Source organism: Gopherus evgoodei, chromosome 7 (genome assembly GCF_007399415.2).
Source record: "Gopherus evgoodei ecotype Sinaloan lineage chromosome 7, rGopEvg1_v1.p, whole genome shotgun sequence".
NCBI classification, from domain to species: domain Eukaryota; kingdom Metazoa; phylum Chordata; order Testudines; family Testudinidae; genus Gopherus; species Gopherus evgoodei.
This window is the reverse complement of record NC_044328.1, coordinates 44,736,195-44,760,249: the sequence shown is the minus strand read 5'-3', so window position 1 is coordinate 44,760,249 and position 24,055 is coordinate 44,736,195. Positions and strand designations below refer to the sequence as shown.

Genomic DNA, 24,055 nt, shown 5'->3' with positions numbered 1-24,055 from the left:
TACATGCCTAATAAAGTAACCCGAATGAGTAGCTGGAGTTGCACTGGGTTTTTGGATCCCAGAGAACTGGATGAAGTGTTTTCCCAGAACTCGACTAGGTGTTCTGGGTAAGCTGAGAGGAAAAGTTCTCGGCAGGCATTCCAAAAATGAGAGATGTTGTGAATTTACGATTTGTAGCAACTCTAACCCAGGAGGGCTGCCTTTGGCAGGCCATTGCCCTCAAGCTGCCAGGGATCTGGACCATTCCCCAATCCCACAATCAGAGCTGACTTGTTAAGGGTCAGGTTGCACTAGACTTGGTCTCAGATGACCTGGGCTGTTTCCTGTGTCTGCTATTAGCCTGCTGGGTGACCTTGGGCAAATCGTTTCATTTCACCATCCCTCGGTTTCTTTATCTGTAAAATGGGGATAATGATATTTGCCTTCATTGTAAAGTGCTTTGTGTTCTATAGATGAAAGGTGCTATGTAAGAGCTAGGCAACGTTAATTATTTATACTATCGTAACAAGTGACATCTAAGGCACTGATTATCCAAAAACATATGCATGTGCTTAAACTTTAATCAGTGGTGTCAATGGGACTACTTATCTGCTTAAAATTAAGCAAGTGAATAAGTCTTTACATGATCAGGGCCTAATTTAGTTACTATCTGAATCTATTATGACAGAATATCTGTTTGTGATAGTTTTATGCCCATTAGTTACCCTATCAATAAGTGCTGAGTCTTAAATATTGTTGTAGAATATGCAAGTGATGCATCTTATTTTGCTTTTGTCCCCTAGACAATTGACTTTTTAAATGATAATATCCGAAGAGGAATTAAGAATTATTATGATGATCTGGACTTCAAAAACATAATGGATTTTGTTCAAAAGCAGGTGTGTTTTTCTGGGAGTATTTAATTAAAACTAATACTAGAAGGGAACGTGGTAAATCCTTGAATGTCACTCTTGATAATAAATATTACGGAGCGTATTCTTCCATTGGTGTGTGAATCTAACTCCCATTAACCGGGGGGAATAGACTCCCTTGTATGAGCTGGAAAATCTCTTGTAGACTTTCTACTTGCAGGGATTTTATAGAGTTCTAATTGGCTTTTAAAGCCCCCTTTCCCTCTCAGGTGTGAGGAGTGCAAACTGCAACCCCTACACTTCTGAATGGGAATCTGGGACTAAGGGCATGATCCAAATCCTGCTGAAGACAATGCAAAGATTTCCTTTGAAATCCACTCTAGTGGGCATAGGACTGGGCCTCACTTACAAAAGCTATGAAGTATTTTGCTTAAACAAATTCTTCATGTTTCTTCTTGAAATGCTTACTGAAGGAGGTATATCCGTTACTAAAATTCACACGATATCGAGTGCAGCTGAACAGTATTTAATAGCATATGTGGTTGGCTCATAGCCTTTATTAAGGCTACTGTGTTAAAATGTTTATTGGATTATTTAAGAATTCTGACATACTTTTGAGACTATAGAAGAAACAGAAAGTGTTCAGATGTGTGTATAGGGATCCTATACAATATATAGATGTGTTAAAACCTTTTTCTTAAATGGCTCTAGATGGTGCACAAATTTTGTAACATCGTTATGGAAACACCACAGTACTTTCAAAAACAAAGTAGAACATGGAAAAAGTTTTCAAAAGCAAACCATCTTTAAGATATCTTGTCATATTAGTTCATACCCTTCTAAGAGTTTCCATGTTCTACAAATAGTTATGTGTATGGACAGTGATTATAAGTACCAGTGATAGGTAAACACACTTTTTGCTCATTTTGAAAAAAGCAATAGCGGAGGGCTTTTTTAATTAACTGGATGACTGTAAATTAACTATATTTGTTTTGTTTGCAGGATCACAGTCCTATTCTGTTAATTAAATCACTTTGAAAACATTCTGCTGTTTTTTATAATTTGCAAGAACATCCCTAGATAAAATACCGTTTTTGTGTTTAAACTCTTTTTTTTTTTTTTCCTTTCAGGAACCTGGTCAAAATTGACCAGCTCAAAATTCAACTAAAAAAGAAATAAGTTTTGTGTTATTTAGATCCAAACCAATATCTATCATCTTTCAGAAACTGATCTGGGACTGAGTGTCAGTTACTTTTATGGTTAAACTTAAGAGTAATGGCTTAATGAATGATGGTGGGACATGATGTGTATCCATAATGCTGCTAGTCATTTTGAATAGACAGCATATTGAAGTTGGATCCTGCTCTTCAGGAGCCCAATTCTTTAGCTGTCTTAATATTCTTTCTGTGTTCAGGGGCAATGCAATGTATACACACACCTGCTAATCAAAGCAAAATTGATAGCCCCATTACAGCCCCAGCTTCAACACTGCCCATTAATGCATATGTACATTAACAACAAACTAGATATTTCAATTTAGCTTTTCCCTCCTTGTCAGTCAGATAGAAATTTTCCTGTGGATACAATTTTATGCAAAATATTGTATTTAACCATCTCTAAAGATATGTTGACAGCTTTTCCTCTTTCATTTTGCCTCTAATCCTGTAGTTTTACTGATTTCTTCTATAAAAGATGTTTGGGCTTTTTACTTGAAACATTGACTCTGATCCAATGCATTTTAAATTTGATTGTCCCTTATCCTGCATATTTTATTTGTGACTTTGACTACAATTTTGGGACATGCTGTCCTATAACTTTTGTTAATGAGTCAATGGTATGACAAGCAGATACCTCAGTAGTTGCTGCCTCTTTCCTCTCTGATATTTGAACTTTCTTAAAATTAATTCATTTTTATATTTGATTCATTCTGCAATTATTAGAAACATATTTTTAAGACAGATTTTTTTTTCTTTTTTAAGTTTAAGTGTTGTGGTGGGGAAGATTTTAAAGACTGGTCACAGAATATGTACCATGAGTGTTCTGCACCAGGGCCATTAGCCTGTGGAGTGCCCTATACTTGTTGTATTACAAATAAGGTATGTAAACTCTATTTGATCTTATTATTTTAGCTGGTTTCTGTTAAATCTCACTGATTCACAGAAAAAGAACTATCCTAAATTACTCATTCTCTTAAAGAATAACTTTTCATCAGTTAAGAATCTTGGGAAATATGTCTGTTAATTAAGCAACAAGGAACAGATTTTCATAGTTGCTAGGTTCTTATGCTAACTATAATCTCCCCAAGGTTGTTATGGGGCCAATATAGTATATAGTGGGGTGCCACTTGACAGGGCCATGCAGAGGACTCAGAGGGTCTGGGGCAAAGCAATTTCAGGGGCCCCTTCCATAAAAAAAAAGTTGCAATACTATAGAATACTATATTCTCATGGGGGCCCCGAGGCAAATTGCCCCACTTGCCCCCTCCCTCCCCGGCCAGCCCTGCCACTTGAAGTGGGAGCTGGTGATCTGTGACTCTGAGGAACTTTAAAAGGGGAAAGTAATTCTGATTTGGCTGAATACTAAATATACTAAATACTTCTCTTATCCTTGCTAATTTGCACATCACCTCTAAGTTCTTTTGACTGTTCGTGCTTTCCCTTTAGCATTATATGCATTCTCATAAGTTGCATTCACATATGTATGTACACACACACTAGCTGTTCATTCCCAATGATGTGAGAAACCTGAATACATGCAATGAGAAACTAACTTCTCCTTTCTTCAAATAGCATGACGCACAGCAGGAAAATTGGTCTGCATCGCTCAAAAATACCCCTGCTCTTTCTGCTGCATGCCCAAAAGCAGTGAATGTCAGCTTGCTAATGGAGAGACAGGCAGAAACTAACTTTTCTTTTTTTTCATCTGAACCCTTCCAAAAATACTGGTTTTATTAGAGATTTGGAACAGTTTCTAAATCCATCATACCCATCACAAGTATTCTGTAACCAGTGCTCTTACTTTGAAGGCTAAACACTAAGTTTGATAAGGAAATAGTCCACAATTAAAAAAAATACTGGAAATGCCTTTCCCACTTTGTTTCAGTCTTTAGAAGTGAGGTCTATGTACAAGACAAAAATAAGGTACTTGTATAGTCTTTCAACTTTGTTCATTGTGCAGTTCCATGTTTTCCTGATCCTGACCAAATTAGTTTTGAAATAAGGGAATTTGGCATTAACATCTGTACTTGCTGCATACATCTTTCTGCATGTGCCCAGGTACTTGTGGTTCTCCAACTTAGATAAAAGGCTACCCGATTGTCTTTTATACTGTATTTGTCATGCCAAATCTGAATGTTTGCTTTCTGCACAGATCCAGGCCCTGTCAACATCTAACTTATCTAAATATTCTTAAACTTGTTCTTTCCCTGTTCTGGCTTTTGTTCCTTCCCCCTCATCGTTAATATTAGTTGTGTTAAGCATCTGGTCACTTTTTAATAAAGACTGAAGCAAAACAGGTACAAAACACCTCAGCCTTCTTGGTGTCTTCCATTATTAGCTCTCCTTCTCTGCTAAGTAGTGGACCTACACTTTCCTTCATCCTGGTCTACACTACAAAGTTAGGTCAATGTAAGTCACTTTGTGTCAACCTATTTGTGCATGTGTCTATGCTCAAATTTGTATCTGGCCGAAGTAAGTGTCCCATTACAGCGATGCAGTAAAACCACCTCCTTGGATGGTGTGAAGCCATGGTCAACCTACTGAGATTGACACAGTGCAAGTGTAAACACTTCGTGACTTATGTCTACCCTAACTATCCTCCAACAACTGTCTCACAATAATCCATTCCTTGTGACGGTGACTGCTCTAGTCACCATAAATTTTACTGACCAGGTGTCACAGAAACTGGAATCCACCCCCTCTTTAAAATATCCTTGTATTTTTGAATGCCTTTTCCTGACTGCCCACCTTGGCAAGCACACCTAGCAGCTCACCCTTGTGTGCAACTGCCTAACCATCCATGCTGGCTCCATGCACAAGACATGATCCTACCTGGACAAGGAAGGCCTGTGAGGAGAAGAGGTTGTGTAGGCACAGCTATGGCTTCACTGCCAGTTTTGAAGTTGCTTTTACATAAATCTGATAAGTGAAAAGTAAAAATAAATTTGCTTTTGTGAGTATTTTTTCCAATTTTTGACATTTATTTTTTCTTTTCAGACAGACATTATGAACACTATGTGTGGATATAAAACGATTGACAGAGAGGTAATTTAATTGTAAAGTCTTTTAATTGTAAAGTGTTTCATGTTCCCTCTTTCTGGATTTTGTTAAGGTTAAGTAAATTACTAATATAATGCTTACATGATTTTAACTTTTTTTTGCCAATTTTTGAAGTATAAAGAAATCAAAGATTAACCTGATTTATCTAGAGTAATCCATGAGGAAACACATGGCTTGCCTGTGAAATGCTCTCTTTCTTCCACCTTTAGGTTTGCTGATTTGACTCAGATGAAAAATTCCTTTCCAGATAGGAGAAATACAAACCAACATCTAATGCTGCATATTCAGTATACAACAGACTATTTCAGTAATGCTAATGCCATGACTACAACCAGGAAATTATTTTTTAGGAAAATCAAGGCTTCTCACTAAATAAAAACACATCTTCGTAAAGTGTCCTTTTAGTTCTTACAATATCTTACATGCCATAGTAGTTGGTATAAAATTTAGAAAACTTGACAAAATAATGTAACACTGGAGAGGAAGTAGGACATTCCGTATTTTTTGTGAGCAGGCTTTTAATGCTTTTTAAGTGTAGTTGTGACATATGGCCTAGTTCTGTAGATTTCACTCATGGAGTAGTCCATTGACTTTAGTGTTGTGGGCTTTGTTGGGACTAGCCATGTGAGAAAGGGCTGCATGTCCAGGCCCACAGTAGAGCATAGAGTGCATACTGAACTGATCTGCCACAGGTCTGTACTTCATAGGCTTGTAGAACAAAAATTACTGTTGGACTAAAATACCTCTCTCATAAGGCACTTAGCATAAAATGCCAAGTTCAACTGTTAATTTTTTTAGATTGGCAGTCACCTTTAAAAATGATCTTTCCCTTCATCTAGGCTCATTGACTGAGGGCTTTATCCTGCAAGCTGCTAAGTATTCCAGTCTGGCCCTGATCCAGCAAAGCATTTAAACATGTGCTTAATTTTAACCACATGAGCAGTTCCATTCATTTCAATGTCTTATCAGTCCAGGTCTAGAATGCTCAAAATATTGTAGGATTAAGACTTATATTCTTTTGTCTCCAGCCTACTTGGAGCCTATTACAAGGCAGGATAGCACTTTGTCTATGGTTTTGTATTTTTGTATTCCAGTAGCAGTAGCAGCAGCTTGGAAAGTAGGGATGTAAAGGTGGATAGATGCCTCTGTATTCCATATAGTCTAAAATTAGGATCAGGTATATTTTTTTCAGCAAAGTATAAATGGAATGTAAAAAGCACTTGTTTAGACTTGAAAAACTTCAGAATACATTATTTGAGAGTTGGTGATAAGCCCTCTGTGCCAAATTCAGAGGGGTTGCATGGATGTGAATGAGGCAGAATTTGCCCCTTTATATTCCAAAAATACATCTCTGTTCTCTTCTAATTAAACTGTTATTTGAAGGTATATTTCATTATTTTACAGCACTTGACTGTTCGAGACATTATATATGTCCGAGGATGCACAAATGCAGTACTCCTTTGGTTCTTAGACAACTACAGCATCATGGCTGGCGCCATGCTTGGCATATTGTTACCCCAGGTAAGGCTAGGTCATTACATTGTCGTTAAAGGGAATATTTGGTTCATTGCTTTGGTAAAAAAAAGGGATTTGATTTTATAGTTAATAAAATACATTTTTATTTAAAATTTATGTATTCTGTAAACTTATGTGGCTGGACATTTGTGCCTGTACAGAGCCCCACTGAATTAGTGACAGCAATGTCATATTTTGCATTTTTTCATGACCCTAATCACCTCACCTGAACTCTGCTCGCTAATCTGTCTCTACCAAGACTTATTCTAACATTCCATACCCCAGAGTGGTTTCAAACAGCCTCTATTGTCTTTTTTAAAAATCAGCTGGTCATTAATATATTTCCTTCATTCCTCTCAAATGTGGATTTTCCCTTCTCCAAGATTGCGCTGGCTTGAGGCCCCAATTTTTATATATAAAAATTTAAAGTGAGAGGTGTTGGATAAGCAGAACTTTGTCTCCTATTTATATTTGCTGTTTTATTTTACAGTTCCTTGGAGTGTTGTTATCTTTACTTTACATAACTCGCGTAGAGGATATCATTGCTGAATACAAACTTAACGAGAAGCTTTTACACGAAATACAGCCGAAATCAGAAACTGAATTTGCAAGCACAGGTTGCTGTATGTGTTATCCTGAGTAATGTAGCTGCCATGCAAGACCTCAAGTGCTGTTTAAAAAAAACAAATCTTGTGTTGTGGCTTGTATGTATTTCTGCAGATCTTAAAGATCTTGAGCCTAATTAATCTGTAAACCTCTTTGATTTTTTTTAAAAAAAAAGTGTACTTCAAATCAGAAACTTAACTCTCTCCACCATGTGTTCTTAACTGCTTTTCCTGTGTATTTCAGCTTGAGTATGCTTTGAATTTTTAAAGGATCTCTCAGGCTGTGCATTCTGAGGAATTTCATACCCTGAAGAGTGCTAAATCTCATGAGAATTAAAACGTGGGTCAGGTAATCCAGTGTATTTTAAAGGAATGTGGTGTTCTGCAAAGGCAGAAGCATTGCCACCATATTATAGTTTAGTTCAAACATTTATTTTGGTGCTTTCCCCAACTCTGCTGCCCCAGGTGGCTGTTTGCCTCTAACACAGGCCCTGTATCTCCCATCCTGTCCTCATTTATATCTTAAAGGAAGCAAGTGGCCTCCAAGGCTTACACAGGCCAGCTGTGGATTCATAGATTCTAGGACTGGAAGGGACCTCGAGAGGTCGTTGAGTCCCGTCCCCTGCCCTCATGGCAGGACCAAATACTGTCTAGACCATCCCTGATAGACATTTATCTAACCTACTCTTAAATATCTCCAGAGATGGAGATTCCATAACCTCCCTAAGCAATTTATTTCTGTGTTTAACCACCCTGACAGTTAGGAACTTTTTCCTAATGTCCAGCCTAAACCTCCCTTGCTGCAGTTTAAGTCCATTGCTTCTTGTTCTATCCTTAGAGGCTAAGGTGAACAAGTTTTCTCCCTCCTCCTGCTGACACCCTTTTAGGTACCTGAAAACTGCTATCATGTCCCCTCTCAGTCTTCTCTTTTCCAAACTAAACAAACCCAATTTTGTTTTATGGATGGTTAATTGCAGTGTATATCTACCCTCAAAGCACAAGCCCAGGGGCCTGCCCTGCTTGACAGTGGTTGACTGAACATTTTCTAATGATTACTGAAAGATCTGTGGTGAGGAATACTTTATGTTGGGAAAACTCAGAGCTAAATTTTTTTGAAAGAGCTTTTGTATTCTAGTTTGACATATTTAAATGTTTGTATTTTCATATTGATTCCTAATCATAAAGGAAACTTTTGTGTCTTTGTATATTGAGCTAAATTGTAATATCAAATACATATTTAATAACTTTTTCATGCTGGTCTTGACTAGGGCTGCCAGTTTTGGCTGGACATATTCCTGGAGGTTTCATCACATGACATAATCTTTAATTAAAGATTAATCTTTAATTCCTGGGAATGCCAGGACAATCCTGGAGGGTTGGCAACCCTAGTGACTGATTTAATGACATCATATAACTGCATGTAATGCAGCACACTTTCATAGATGAATCTTTTGTGCCTTTTAATAATGTCAGTATACACTAATGTTTGAGTCAGTCAGGTAATGCTTTGACAAACTTTTTAACGCAGTTTATTACTGTATAGATTTTGTATGAGAGTTATTGGATGTTTGGCTAATTTAAATCTTGTAAATATTGTATTTTCCCCTCCAAGTAAATTAACTAGATTGCCTGTTGATTTTTGGAGTTGTTCTGTTATGTGCAGATATTTCAAACTGGATTGTTCTCATAAACAATAAATTTTATGATTTGTTTTAAAAAACACAACACCTTATTTCAGGGATGGGCAAACTTCTTGACCTGAGGGCCACATCTGGGAATAGAAACTGTATGGAGGGCCATGAATGCTCACAAAATTGGGGTTGGGATGTGGGAAGGGTGAGGGCTCTGGTTGGGGAGTGCGGGCTCCGGGGTGGGGCCAGAAATGAGGAGTTCAGGGTATGGGAGGGAGCTTTGGGCTGGGATGAGGGAGTGGGGTGCAGGATGGGGGTGAGGAGAGTGCTCTGAGCTGGGATCGAGGTGTTTGGAGAGCAGGAGGGGAATCAGGGCTGGGGCGGGTGTTGGAGCGTGGAGAGAGGCAAAGGGATGCAGGTTCCCAGCAGCGTTTACCTCAAGCGACTCCTGGAAGCAGCGGCATGTCCCTTCTCCGGCTCCGTCTGCAGGCACTGCCACTGCAGCTCCCATTGGAGTGCCGGAGAGGGGCCACTGGAGCAGAGCCATTGGAGCACGTAGGAGTTGGAGTGGGGCCATGCCATGGCTTCTGGGAGCTGCGTGGAGCGGCCCTTGACTCTGCTCCCCAGATGGAGTGCTGGAGTGGGGCAAGCCCCAGACCCCACTCCCCAGCGGGAGCTCGCAGGCCAGCTTAAAACGGTTTGCAGGCCGAATCCGGCCTGCGGGCCGTAGTTTGCCCACCCCTGCTTTTTTTAAATCTAATTTTGATTATAGTTTTAAAAGGGATCTGTTCGATCATTAACGTTACTAGATTTGAGATACTGACAAGAAAAATCTCTCCCTAGTCTATTTTTCATGAACTCTCAGGCAAGTGCAGAGAAGTTCAGTTGTTCTTTGAGGAATGTCCCTGTGAGTGACCCACTTTTAGGTGTTAAAGCGCCCCAGCGTTTCTAGTCAGACATTTAAGGTAGCAGTGCCTGGTTGGCCATGCACGCGCTGCAGCCAGCTTGTGCTGCTCTGAGTGGGTGTCGCATGCATGCAGCCAACCGTCCCCCAGTTCCTTCTGTGCCGCCGTTGGCTTTGGTCAGAGCAACAGCAGCACCTCAGCATACTCTTCCTCAGAATACTTTTTCCTTTCTGCCCAAAATTACCCCTTCCTGTTCCCTGCAGGGTTCCTGTCTCTTTCCTTTCCATTTAAAAAAAAAAAACACCCCTCCCCTCCAGAGACTCTCTTCAAATGGCTATGCCTGGCTTCCCAGGCTTTAAAGTAGAGGTGGGCAAACTTTTTGGCCTGAGGGCCGCATCTGGGTATTGAAATTGTATGGTGGGACATGAATGCGGGAGGGAGTGAGGGCTCCGGCTGGGGGTGCTGGCTCTGGGGTGGGGCCAGAAATGAGGAGTTCAGGGTGAGGGAGGGTGCTCCGGGCTGGGACCGATGGGTTCGGAAGTCAGGAGGGGGATCAGGACTGGTGCAGGGGGTTGGAACGCGGGAGGGGGTCAGCAGTGCAGGCTCCGGGCGGTGCTTACCTCAAGCAGCAGAGGCACGGCCAGGCAGCTCTATGCGCTGCCCTGTCTGCAGGCGCCACCCCTACAGCTCCCATTACCCATGGTTCCTGGCCAATGGGAGCTGCGGGGGCAGCACTTGGGGTGGGATGCGGCCCCCAAGCTGTAGTTTGCCTGCTCCTGCTTTAAACATTGCCTCACCTGTAGACTATCAATACCAGTGTCTGATGGTCACTCCCAGTGTGTTCGCTGCCTGGGGGAGACTCACGTTACTCAGAAGTGCCAGCACTGCAAAAAGTTAATGGCAAGGACCAGAAAGGCTAGGGAACTGCAGCTCAAACTGATGCTTCTGGAGACATCTCTGTATCCTATCTCTGACCCTGAGCAGGGGACCCCTCCCCACCAGCTCACTCACTCACCAACTGCTATGTCAGACATGGGATCCTCCTCTAAGATGAGCACAAAGGACCCAGCCCCCATGAAAACAAAGAAGCGGTCTCACTCCTCCCTCCAGGGAGACTCGCCATGCAAAAATCGATCTCCAACCGCTAAATCTGCCCCAGTGCTGTCGGTACATAGATCCTTGGACCCTGTGGCATCAGGTTCCTCCAGTACAGAGGCAACCTGAGGAGTGAAAGACCCGATATGGTCTAGCTCTGAGACAGGCAGCTGTGGCGAAATAGACAATTACCTTTCCCTAACTGGTGTTCTTCGAGATGTGTTGCTCATGTGTATTCCAGAATAGGTGTGTGTGTTCGCCATGTGCACCGGTGCTAGAAGATTTTTGCCTTAGCAGTACCTGTAGGGGAGTGCCCCTAGCAATCCCTGGAGTGGTGCCACTATGGTAGTGGTATAAAGGGCGCTGCGTGCTCCCTCAACCCTCAGTTCCTTCTTGCCAGAGACCTCTGAGAGAGGGGAAGGAGGGTGGGATGTGGAATGGACATGAGCAAAACGTCTCGAAGAACACCAGTTACGGAAAAGGTAACTGTCTTTTCTTCTTCGAGTGATTGCTCATGTGCATTCCACAATAGGTGAGTCCAAGTTATATCTGTTGGAGGTGGGTAGGAGTTTTCAGACAGTTGAGATGGAGCACTGCCCTGTCGAACCTGGCGTCCTCCCTGGTTTGGGAGATGATCGCATAATGTGAGGTGAACGTGTGGACCACGACCATGTAGCAGCCCTACAGATGTCCTGAATAGGGTTGTGGGCCAGAAAGGCAGCCGACAAGGCTTGCGCCCTAGTTCAGTGTGCTCTCACAATTGGCAGCAGGGGAACTCCCACCAGGTCGTAACAAGTATCAATACACGAAGTGATTCAGTTGAAGGGCCACTGAGTGGAGGGAGACTGACCTTTCATGCATTCGGACATGGTGATGAACAGTTGCAAAGACTTCCTGAACAGCTTTGTATGTTCCAAGTAAAAAGCCAGAGCCCGTCTCACATCCAGCATGTGGAGGTGGCACTCCTCACTGGATGCATAGGGTAGGGACAGAGCACTGGCAGGAAAATGTCCTGGCCTATATGATAGGCAGAGACCACCTCGGGGAGGAACGAAGGGTGTAGGCAGAGCTGGACATTATCCTTATTGAACACCATGTACTGGGGTTTGGAGGTCAGGGCCCGGAGCTCCGAGATCCATCTGGCAGACGTGATCGCCACTAGAAAGGCTACTTTCCACGAGACGTGTGACCAGGAGCATGTAGCAAGCGGCTCAAATAGAGGTCCAGTTAGCCTGGCCAGCATGAAGTTCAGGTCCCACTGGGGGACTCAGGGTCTAACATACGGAAAGAGGCGATCCAAGCCCTTAAGAAATTGACCGTCATGGCATGAGAGAATATCATGTGGCCCTGCACTGGTGGGTGGAAGGCTGATATGGTCACCAGAGGCACCTTGATGGACGAGGGTGCTAGGCCCTGGGCTCTAAGATGAAGGAGGTAGTCTAGTTTAAGCTGTATCAGAGCAGCCACTGAGACACCCCAATCAGCGGCCCACTGGGAAAACCGAGACCATTTTGCCAGGCAGACCTGACGTGTGGAGGGCCTCCTGCTCTCCAAGAGGACATGCTGAACTCCTTCCAAGCAAGTCTTCTCCTCCAGGCCTAACCATTGAGCAGCCATGCCATGAGGTGGAGGGCTGCTAGGTTGGGGTGGAGAAGTGACCTTGGTCTGAGGAGAGCAGGTCCAGGCGGGTTGGCAACAGTCATGATGGGGCGACTGCCAAGCTCATGAGAGTCCCTTACCAATGCTCCCTGGGCCATGCTGGGGTGATCAGAAGGACACAGGCCTTGTCCATCTTTATCTTTTCCAAGTCCTTGCTGATCAGTGGAATCAGGGAAAAGGCATAGAAAAGCTGACTCGACCAGGACAGAAGGAAGGTGACAGAAGTCCTGGCTCAGCTGATCCACCTGAGAGTTTCGGACGCCTGATAAGTGTTAGGCTTCGAAGTAGATATCGTGGCTATGCAGAAGTCCCACAGCCTGAGGGCTTCCCCGCAGAGGGCTGAGGAGCGGATCCCACCTTGCCTGTTGATGTAGAACATCGAGGCCGTGTTGTCCATGAGAACTCTGACCACTCTGCCTGCTAGGCACCAGCAAAAAGCCACGCAGGCTAGATGGACTTTATCCATCCTGCCTCTGGACTGGGAGAATACGGAGTCGAGAATACTGAGGCCAACCAGAGCTGAAGGGGCCGCATCCTGAGACACCCCAAGTCCTGAGTCATGACCATGCCAATGAGCTCCCTTAGGGTTTCGAATCTGTCGAGTGGGAGGGAGGCTCTGGCTGATGTCGCGTCCAGAATTGCCCCAGTGAACTCTATGCATTACACCGGTACCAATGTGGACTTGGTGTTGTTTACCAGCAGCCCCACTGTGGTGCACGTGGACAGAAGGAATGTTATGTGGTCCTGTACCTGTGATCTGGAGCTGCCCTTGACCAGCCAGTTGTCAAGGTAGGGAAAGATCGGGATCCCCCCCGGCGCCTGAGGCAGGCTGCTACCACAGACATACACTTTGTGAAAACTCTGGGAGCCGTCAATAGGCCAAATGGGAAGACTGAACTGGTAGTGCTCCTGCCCTACCATGAAGCAGAGTCAAACGCCTGTGACCCTCGAATATATGAATGTGGAAGTACGCATCATGTAGATCGAGGGTGATATAGCAGTCTCCAGGATCTAGGGAGGGGATGATGGAGGCCAGAGAGAGACCATGCAAAACTTGAGCTTTACCATATACTAGTTCAGGCGTTGCAGGTCCAGGATGGGCCTGAGCCCCCTTTTGGCCTTCGGGATAAGGAAATAGCGGGAGTAGAACCCCTTGTGTCTGAACTCCGCCAGCACTACTTCCACCACTCCTAAGCAAAGGAGCCGCCTCACCTCCTGCTCAAATAAGCTCTTGTGAGAGGGGTCCCTGAAGAGGGATGGGGAGCAGGGGTGGATGGGTGGGGTAGAAAGAAACTGGAGGGTATAGCCCCGGGAGATGGTGTTGAGGACCCATCGGTCCGAGGTCAGCAGCGACTACACTGGGAGGAAAGTACATAGGCGGTTGGAGAAGGGAAGGTCGGGTGGATCCTTGGCACAAACTGGTAAGTCGTCCCCGGGTGTCCCATCAAAATTGGCGCTTACCTGACTGCTTGCCCTTAGAGAGCCCAAGCTGGGGCGCAGGCGAAGATTGCCGTTGTGGGCGCTTTTTATAGTCCCTTGATTTTTAATAAAGGGGTTCGTATCTGGAATGGGTGGCCTGACTGGGAGCCTGCTGTGGTTTGAACTTGGTCCTGGCCAGGGCCGGGACATAAAGACCGGAGGTTTTTAATGTCATGTGGGAATCCTTAAGACTGTGTAACTTCAGGTCTGTTTGTTCTTCAGACAGGGCCTTGCCATTGAACAGAAGGTCCTGCAAGGAGTTCTCTACCTCGCTGGACAACCCAGACAGCAGGAGCCACAACGCTCTCCTCATAGACACCACAAAGTCAGCCATATTCACAGCATCCGAGGCTTCCTGAAGGGCTGCCCTAGTGGCAGCCATGCCCTCCTCAACCAGAGCCTTAAACTCCTGCTTATCACACTCCTGGAGGGAGTCCGCAAATTTGGGCATCGAACTCCACAAATTGAAATCATATCTGCCCAGCAGGGCAGGGTGGATAGCCACCCTCAGTTGGAAGCTTGAGAACAAATAAATATTTCTACCAAATAAATCTAGTCTCCTTGAGTCCTTATTCTTAGGAGTAGGAGCATAGGTTGACCCCTATGGTTGACTGCCTCGATCACTAGAGAGTTGGGGGTGTGGTGGGTATACAGATATTCGTGCCCCTTGGCAGGCACAAAATACTTCCGTTCTGACCTATTAGGGATGGGGGGCAAGGAAGCCAGGGTTTGCCACAGGGCATTTGAGATCTTTGCGGCCCCTCATGGAGTGGGAGAGCCACCCTGACTGGTGCTGAAGCTGAGAGGACATTGAAGAGGAAGTCCAAGGGTTCCTCCACCTCCTCAGCTTGCAGGTTGAGGCTTGATGCTACCCTTTTCAACAGTTCCTGGTGGGCTTTCATGTCCTCCTGCGGGACAGGAGGAGGAGAGGCCATGATCTCCTCATCAGGGGAGGATGAGGAAGGGGGTGCGGTGGTCTGCATCCCCACTGGTGACGTAGGCCCCACCACTTCGTCCCCTTCTAAGTGTGAGACTGGGGATGAGCGCTCTGCGGACCTTTTTCTGGGATGCTGAGAGAGGGAGGCCAACCATCTTTCCAAGGCTCCGGCCACTGAGTGAGCCATCACCGGGGGTTGCATCGGGCCCATGGGGCTCACTGGTACCATAGCGCTGGCCAGGGCCTGGTGTCACTGCACCTGCTGTGGCACCATCAGAGCAGACTGCCCTGCCTGACTCGCCTGGCCCACTGACTGTCGACTTTGAAGGGAGGCCGGGCAGGCATACAATCTACCGCTGTCCCGGGATCAGGACAAGTAATGGTGTTGGGAGCGGTCCGAACACAAGACCACGATCCTGGCATGGAGGAGCGGGAGTACTGTCTGTAGTGGCTTCTCCGTGAACAGCTCCGATGGGTGGATCCGCGGTGGCGGCGTGCCGGCAATTGACGCCTGGGACTGTGGGAGCAGTGCCGTGGTGGGGATCTTGAATGGGACAAAGAGTGGGAGCGGTGTCGACATCTGTACCATGAGGGGCTACGATAGCTTCTTGGAGATAACAACCTCTGGTGCTGTCTGTCCCAGTCTCAGCGGGGCATGGTCTCATCATAAGGTCTGCGTTCCCTTGAGGTGAAGCGGTGCCTGGAACCCCTGCTGCTTGGTGGGGGTTGACAGGGACCGGCGCGGGCTGCACGTGGGACAGTCACTGTGTGGAAAATAGCATCGGGAACCTTCCCTTGACCGTGACTGGTACCATCCAGGTGGTGACTGTGGGGGTCCAGGTGGCAGCTTGCCTCTGGACCAGGGAGCTGTTGACGGCGGTGTGACTGGTACCGATAGAGACATAATGTCTCGGGCTGCCTGCAGGGCCTTCAGTGTGGAGAGCACCCGAATGTGGCCACTGGCATCTGGGGAGGTTGGCCTGGAGTGGGCTGGGCTACTCTGCTCGGCTTGAGTCAGAGGCCGTGAGGCTCATGGGGACTGAGAGCTGCATAAACCGGGTCTAGTCTCTCCCCCAGCCTGCTCCGGTGCCTTGGCGGAGAAGGTCTCTTCTTCGCCTTTTTAGAGTGACCCATGGATGGGGAGCAGTGCCGACTGGTGGAGGGCACTGTTGGGTCGCCACGCACGGATGCCACGGTGCTTGGTGCCAACTCTGAGCGGTGTTGGGGTCAGGGACGACTCCATCAAAATGGCTCGGAGCTGTATGTCCTGCTCCTTCTTGGTTTGAAGTTTGAAGGATCTGCAAATTTTGCAGTGGTCACTGAGGTGGGTTCCCCCCAGACCGCGTAAACAGTCCACATGCAAATCACTCTCAGGCATAGGCTGTTTGCAAGTTTCGCACGACTTAAAGCCCGGGACATGGGGCATGCCCCGACCTGGGAGTGCTTAACTATTCTAACTAACTTTTTTTTTTGTAGCGATAGGTACTAACTAACTAACTAATAAAGTCCAAAGAGGGAAAGCTACAGCACAGCTTGAGCAGAGCAGTTCCGAAGCACCTTCACTGGTGGCAAGAAGGAACTGGGAGGGGTGGGGGGGAGTGTGCAGCGCCTTTTATACCACACCATAGTGGCACCACTCCAGGAGTCACTAGGGGTGCTTCTCTACGGGTACTGCTAAGGGAAAAACTTCCGGCACTGGTGCACTAGCGAGCACACACACCTATTGTGGAATGCACGTGAGCAATCACTGGAAGAACAAAGCCTGTTCCCTCACAGCCTCGAGAGCTGAAGTCCTCAGCACTGGGCAGTGCTATGGCACCACCTGCTGTTCCTATATATTACAGCAAGCCCACAGCACCAGTGGCACAGAGGCTGACTAACCCTCTGTGTGCCTCGTACGCTTCCTGGTGCCACAGCATTTCATTAGCCAGGCAGACCTTGTCGTTGCCTCCACCCCGGGCATGCCTCCCTTTGGCACAGATTGGGCAACAACATGGCAAATGAAATTTAATGTGGATAAATGTAAAGTAATGCACATTGGAAAAAATAACCCCAACTATACATACAATATGATGGGGGCTAATTTAGCTACAAGAAGTCAGGAAAAAGATCTTGGAGTCATCGTGGACAGTTCTCTGAAGATTTCCACACAGTGCGCAGAGGCGGTCAAAAAAGCAAACAGGATGTTAGGAATCATTAAAAGGGGGATAGAGAATAAGACTGAGAATATATTATTGCCCTTATATAAATCGATGGTACGTCCACATCTCGAATACTGCGTACAGATGTGGTCTCCTCATCTCAAAAAAGATATACTGGCACTAGAAAAGGTTCAGAAAAGGGCAACTAAAATGATTAGGGGTTTGGAGAGGGTCCCATATGAGGAAAGATTAAAGAGGCTAGGACTCTTCAGCTTGGAAAAGAGGAGACTAAGGGCGGATATGATAGAGGTATATAAAATCATGAGTGATGTTGAGAAAGTGGATAAGGAAAAGTTATTTACTTATTCCCATAATATGAGAACTAGGGGTCACCAAATGAAATTAACAGGCAGCAGGTTTAAAACAAATAAAAGAAAGGTCTTCTTCACACAGCGCACAGTCAACTTGTGGAACTCCTTACCTGAGGAGGTTGTGAAGGTTAGGACTATAACAGCGTTTAAAAAGGAACTGGATAAATTCATGGTGATTAAGTCCATAAATGGCTATTAGCCAGGATGGGTAAGGAATGGTGTCCCTAGCCTCTGTTTGTCAGAGGATGGAGATGGATGGCAGGAGAGAGATCACTTGATGGTTGCCTGTTAGGTTCACTCCCTCTGGGGCACCTGGCATTGGCCACTGTTGGTAGACAGGATACTGGGCTAGATGGACCTTTGGTCTGACCCGGTACAGCCGTTCTTATGTTCACAGATGGCATCCCAGCCAGACCAGCCATGAGTCTCACAGCTACACCTGCTGGCTTAGCCCCTCCTCTCTCAAGTGATGAGGAGGATGAAGTGACTGTTGGGATGGGCACCCCACGCCATTCATCACCAAACCTGGAACCTCAGGGCTATAACCCACAGTGTAGCAACCACCTCAATGGATGCCCCCTCAATGGCCCTCCCACCAAACTGGCCATACTGAGACCCATCGGCACTGTACAGGTCTCACAATATTCAACCCTTAAACAAGTCCAGGTTCAGATCACCTAGATCTACCTCACCGGTTGCCCCAGCTTCCCCTGAAATCACCAGGGAGGAGCATTATGGCAATGAGGACTTAATAGAGGGTGACATCCAGCTCCTACCCATATTTCTTCATCGTCTCCAGAGGACACAATCATGCCTCCCCCAACACTGTGGGACTACTTTAAATCTTTCCAAGATCTATGCAAGCGTGTGGCTGATTTCCTAGGCATCTGCTTAAAAGAGCTGCCAGAAACACAGCATAAGCTCACTGACATTCTCCATGCCTCTCCTACAGCCAAGATTGCATTGCCTATTAATTCTGCCATATGGACCCGACAGAAAGGATCTGGCAGACACCTGCCATGGCCCCACCTTCTTGTAAACATTCAGACAAGAAGTATTACGTGCCAGCAAAAAGGCCTGAGTTCCTCTTCATTCACCCTCACCCAAACTCACTGGTTGTGGAAGCTGTTAATCAAGGGATAAAAAACACCTGGCTCATACCACCTCTTATGACAAAGACTGGAAATGCCTTGACTTGTTTGGTAGAAAGGCCTATTCCTCAGTGTATCTTCAGTTACACATCACTAACTACTCCGCGCTATTAGCCAAATACACTCACAACATTTTTGCATAGATGTCTACGTTCATTGAGCATCTCCCAACAGACAAAATAGAACAATACAAAGTGAGCATCTCGGAAGGTTCCCTGATTGCCAGGATGGCCTTGCAGGCATCATTGGATTCTGCAGACACAGCAACTCGTTCCATCACCACATCAGTAGTCATGCGGAGGGCCTCTTGGCTCCAGCTTTCCAGCTTCCCCAAGGAAATCCAGGCCACGATCAAGCACTTAACCTTTTGAGGGACAGAAACTCTCTTTGCAGACACCACAGATGCAGACTTGCATACAGTCAAGGAATCCCGTGCCACACTGAAAACCTTGGGAATTCATGTACTTAATAACAAAAAGAAACAGGGCACATTTTATACCTGTATTGCTCTGTATACCCAGCCACAGAGACAGTACTACCAAAGTTGCAAACAATGTCAGCCAAGACGATGACAGACACCGGGGCAATCCACCACGTCCCAACCATCTACTTCTAGACAGGCATTTTGAAGTGTTGCCACAACCATCTCCTGATTCCAGTCCATTTGGAGACCGCCTAACACCTTTCTATCCGGTCTGGACAACCATTACATCAGACAAATGGGTTCTGGAAATTTTACGCAAGGGCTATTCCATCCCCTTCACCTCTATGCCACCAATTCGCCCCTCTTCCCCGTCCCTCTTCAGGGACCTTTCTCATGAACACTTACTATAGCAGGAAATAAATCACCTCCTGCAACTCGGTGCTGTAGAACCTGTACCTCTCAAACACAAGAGGACAGGGTTTTATTCACACTATTTCCTCACCCAAAAGAAAACGGGTGGTTGGAGGCCCGTATTGGACTTGTGCAAGCTAAACAAGTTTATCAGAGCTCAGTGTTTCAAGATGGTTACTCTTGTAACCATAATCCTGGCATTGGAGAAGGGTGATTGGCTCTCAGCCCTTGACCTCCAGGATGCTTATTTCCATGTTACCATACATCAAGCACACAGAAGTTTCCTTCGTTTCACAGTAGGCAACCTACACTTCCAGTACAAAGTGCTCCCATTTGGACTTTCCATGACCCTGCGAGTTTTCTCCAAAGTCCTTGCTGTGGTCGCAGCCCATCTTTGTGGACAGGGGGTAATTATATTCCCTAACCTGGATGATTGCCTGTTGAAAGCTTCTACATACCAACATGTGGTGGACGCTTTGTCGCTTGCTGCCGCTCTATTCAAAAGACTAGGCCTACAAATCAATGCCCTAAAATCCACCCTAATTCTGACCCAATAGTTGGAATTCATAGGTGCCCACCTGAACTAAACCACGGCACTGGCAAGTCTACCCCAACAACATTCCTGACATTAACGAACCTCATAGCAGCCATACAAAACAGCCGAGAGACATCCGCCAGGTTATGCCTCCAACTTCTAGGACAGATGTCAGCAACCACATTTGTTATGAAACATGCACAACTTCTTATGAGGCACCTTCAGGCATAGCTCCGTACAGTACACATTCCTCACAGACATGCCATTCATAAGCAACTGACCATGCCCACCGCGATAAAGACCTCATTATCCTGGTGGACAAACCATTCCAACGTCTGCACAGGTGTTCCGTTCCAATGTTACACCCCATCAGTAATGATAACCACGGATGCGTCTCTCCTGGGCTGGGGGGCACATCTGTCTGAACATACCATCCAGGGCAGATGGTCCTTCATGGAGTCCATGCTCCATATAAATCTATTGGCGCTCCAGGCAGTCCGCAATGCATGCCACCATTTTCTGCCCCTCATTTGCAAAAAGACAGTGCAGATCCTTACAGACAATTTGGCCACCATGTTTTATATCAATCGCCAAAGTGGGGCTCGATCTTACCCACTCTGCGCAGAAGCGGTTCACCTTTGGGAATGGTGCATCTCCCACAACATAGACCTCAAAGCAGCCTACCTACCAGGAATCCAAAACAAAACAGTGGACGTGCTAAACAGAAACTTCTCCCAGACACATGACTGGGAAATGGACCCGGAAATTCTCACCACTATCTTTCAACACTGGGGCTTCCGCACAATAGACCTTTTTGCAACGCCCCACAATACCAAGTGCCCTCAATACTGCTCCTGGCCAGGACTCGGGGAAAACTCCCTTGGGAACACCTTCCTCATGAAATGGGAAGCACTTCTAATATACATTTCCCCCCGATTCCTCTGATATCTGTGTCCTTTACAAGATAAAACAAGACAGATTCCGAGTAATCCTGATCGCATCAATGTGGTCCAGACAAACCTGGTTTCCCTACGTCAACCAGATGATCACAACACCACCATGGCCCCTCCCACTCATACCTGACCTACTCACACAGAACTCAAGTTATCTCCGTCACCCCGACATCCTGATCCTCCATTTCAAGGCATGGCTAATCTGTGGCTGACATCTCTGGAGGCAGGCTGTTCCACAGAGGATATTTTGATGGACAGCAGACGACTAACCACACAAAAAAACATATACTCAAACGTAGTGTCATTTCTCCATATGGTGCGGTGACAAACAACTCTCCCCTTGAATGACTACATTACCTGCAATACTTGAATATTTGCTGACCTTAAAAAAATCGAGTCTTTCTATCAGTTCACTCCGGGTACACTTATCTGCAATCACAGCTTTCCATTCCAAAGTAGACGGCCTCACTATATTTGCGCATCCTCTAACTAAATGCTTCCTCAAAGGTATACAGAATATTTACCCTATGATCAGAGACCCTGTCCCTATGTGGGACCTTAACTTAGTCCTCCGTACCCTCATGGGTGAACCTTTTGAGCCCTGGCTACCTGCTCACTTTTACACTTGTCCATGAAAGTCACCTTCCTAGTTGCAATTATGTTGCCACGATGGGTTGGAAAGCTTGGTGCTTTGGTGATAACTTCACTTACACCATATTCCTGAAGGACAAAGTAATATTTTACCCACATCCAAAATTCATACCTAAAGTGGCCTCATCCTTCCATCTCAACCAGCACATGTACTTACCTGTATTCTTCCTGAAGCTGCACACTAACAGCAGGGAAGCATCTCTTCACACGTTGAATGTTCGTAGAGCACTTGCATTCTATGTAGATAGCACAAAGACATTCAAAAAATCCACCAGACTGTTTATTTCCACAATGGAATGATTTCAAGAACTAACCATTTTCAAACAATGACTTTCAAAATGGATATTGGAGTGCATCCGATTATGCTACCACGAACGTGACCTAGAACCCCACTCTGTTCTTCGCATGCACTCCACCAGGGCTATATCCACATCAATAGCTTTTCTTAAAGATATACTCATCATTGATATATGGAAAACTGCTACCCGGGCATCAGCTCACACCTTCACCAGACATTATGCCTTATAGAAGCAATCAGCTGCTGACACTCATTTCGGGGAATCTGAGTTATTCACCACTCAGTAAACATCTCCGAAGCCCCTCCTTCCACTGAACGGTACTGCTCCATAGTCACCTAAAAGTGGAGCACCCACAGGGACATTCCTCAAAGAAGAAGAGTCAGTTACTCACCTATGCAGTAACTGATGTTCTTTGAGATGGTTGTCCCTGTGGGTGCTCCACTACCGCCCCCCATCTGCTTCGGAGTGTCTCTTTGATCCTCTGCGGCAGAGAAGGAACAGGGGGACAGTTGGCTGCACGTGCATGATACCCACTCAGAGCAGCACAAGCTGGCTGCAGCGCCTGTGTGGCCAACCAAGGCACTGCTGCCTTAAATCTCCGACTAGAAGTGCAGACCCACAGGGGGAACCGTCTCAAAGAACATCAGTTACTGCACAGGTGCATAACCTTCTCTTATGCTGCTGTGGGAGCAGGGCTTATATTGTGGTGTTACATTCAACTATCTGCAGTAATAAGATTTTTAAACAGCAACAGAATCTGTTTTTTCTTGAGACTTTTGAAGATTTGGATGTCAACAGTCTGCATAATATCTCAGCCTTTTTTGACTAGGGAAAAATATCCATTATTTGTCTGAGCACCTTTTCTGTAGTATTTCCAACCCCTGTCATACTCACAGGCAAAAGGTGAAGATATAATTGGGTTCTGCAAATAAATAAAAGCCAAGAAATCTTTTTCTGGTGTTTTGTTTTGTTTTTGCCTTCATGAATCCTCCCCACCCTCCACCTCCGCCCCTTTTTATTTTTTTGGATACTCTAAGTGGCATGGCAAAAATCCAGCATCACCTTTTTTTCCTTATTTCTTCTCCCATTCCTATTTTATTTCCTTTCCATCCACTTCTCTTGTTCTCTCTGTCCTCTTCCCATATTTCCCCACTCATTTCTTCTTAGCTTTCCTCAATTACCAAGGGTATCTAATAAAGAAAGCTCCATATTTTTTCAAGGGTCCTTGGTGCCAGAAATGTCCAACTTGATCTTAAACTACTATCGTAGGAATTAGAAAGGGGAAAAGCCTACTGGATCATCCAGTCTACTCTGTGTCAGTGGGGTCATCCCTACAGTATATTTTCTAGAGTTGTGACCAGACCAGTGTTAAATATTTCTGGTTATTTCACCATTTTACAGGTCTCAGTGCCATTCAGTTTTTCCTGATATTTATTCTGAATTGCACACGTCTTTCTCTGATGGGTCATCTTCGATAAATTTAAGGGGAAAGGTGTTTTTTAATTAAGGATTTGAATAAAGAGAGAGAAGGAATTGTAAATGAAAGGGGCATCTTGAAAAGAGGAATCAAGATGAGTATCAGTGAGGATACAAAGGGGCATTTTGGAGGGGCTTAAGCAAAAGCAGGAAGCAGAAAACAATGAAGGAGTAGAAAGAAGTGAAAGTTGAGATGTAGGTGGGGCATGGTATTGAACATGAGGACATATATCTTGAATTTACTGTGGAAAGTGAGAGGAAGCCAATGTCAGATTGACCAATGGGAATCAAGAGCATGAGTACCAACCTCAGGACAGACTGTCAAGAGCTAGTGCACAAACCCCAAATTAGCTGTGAGTTCCATACTTAGATTTCACCAACCAATTATCAAGTATAAACTCATCAGGCAGTATAACAGTCACAAACAACTCTCTTGGGTACTCCAATCTTTCTTGTCACCTAGGCAAGCTTGCCTTTGTGATAGATGGTCCCTTATACCACAAAGCAGCAATATTTAGGTTACTTCCACTCCCAAAGGACCAGTCACTTGCTCCAGGTCATTTGCACCTTACATCTCACACCAAAGGCAACACTTGTAGCCAATCCGATAATAAAGTATACGCAGATTTATTACATAGGAAAAGGAAATTAAAGAGTTATTTACAAGGTTAAAGCAGGTAAACATAATA

At 45.3% G+C, this 24,055-nt stretch overlaps 1 protein-coding gene across 1 annotated transcript in view; it reads left to right on the top strand.

The window, feature by feature from the left end:
• Positions 1-7,871, top strand: part of TSPAN15 (tetraspanin 15) — a 34,071-nt gene extending 26,200 nt beyond the window's left edge. Inside the window, exons 4-8 of the mRNA XM_030569616.1 lie at positions 783-878; positions 2,831-2,947; positions 5,066-5,113; positions 6,533-6,649; positions 7,134-7,871. Of these exons, the coding sequence (XP_030425476.1) occupies positions 783-878; positions 2,831-2,947; positions 5,066-5,113; positions 6,533-6,649; positions 7,134-7,286 (531 nt within the window). The 3' untranslated portion in view covers positions 7,287-7,871. The remainder of the gene's footprint in view (positions 1-782; positions 879-2,830; positions 2,948-5,065; positions 5,114-6,532; positions 6,650-7,133) is intronic.
• Positions 7,872-24,055: the final 16,184 nt, after the last annotated feature.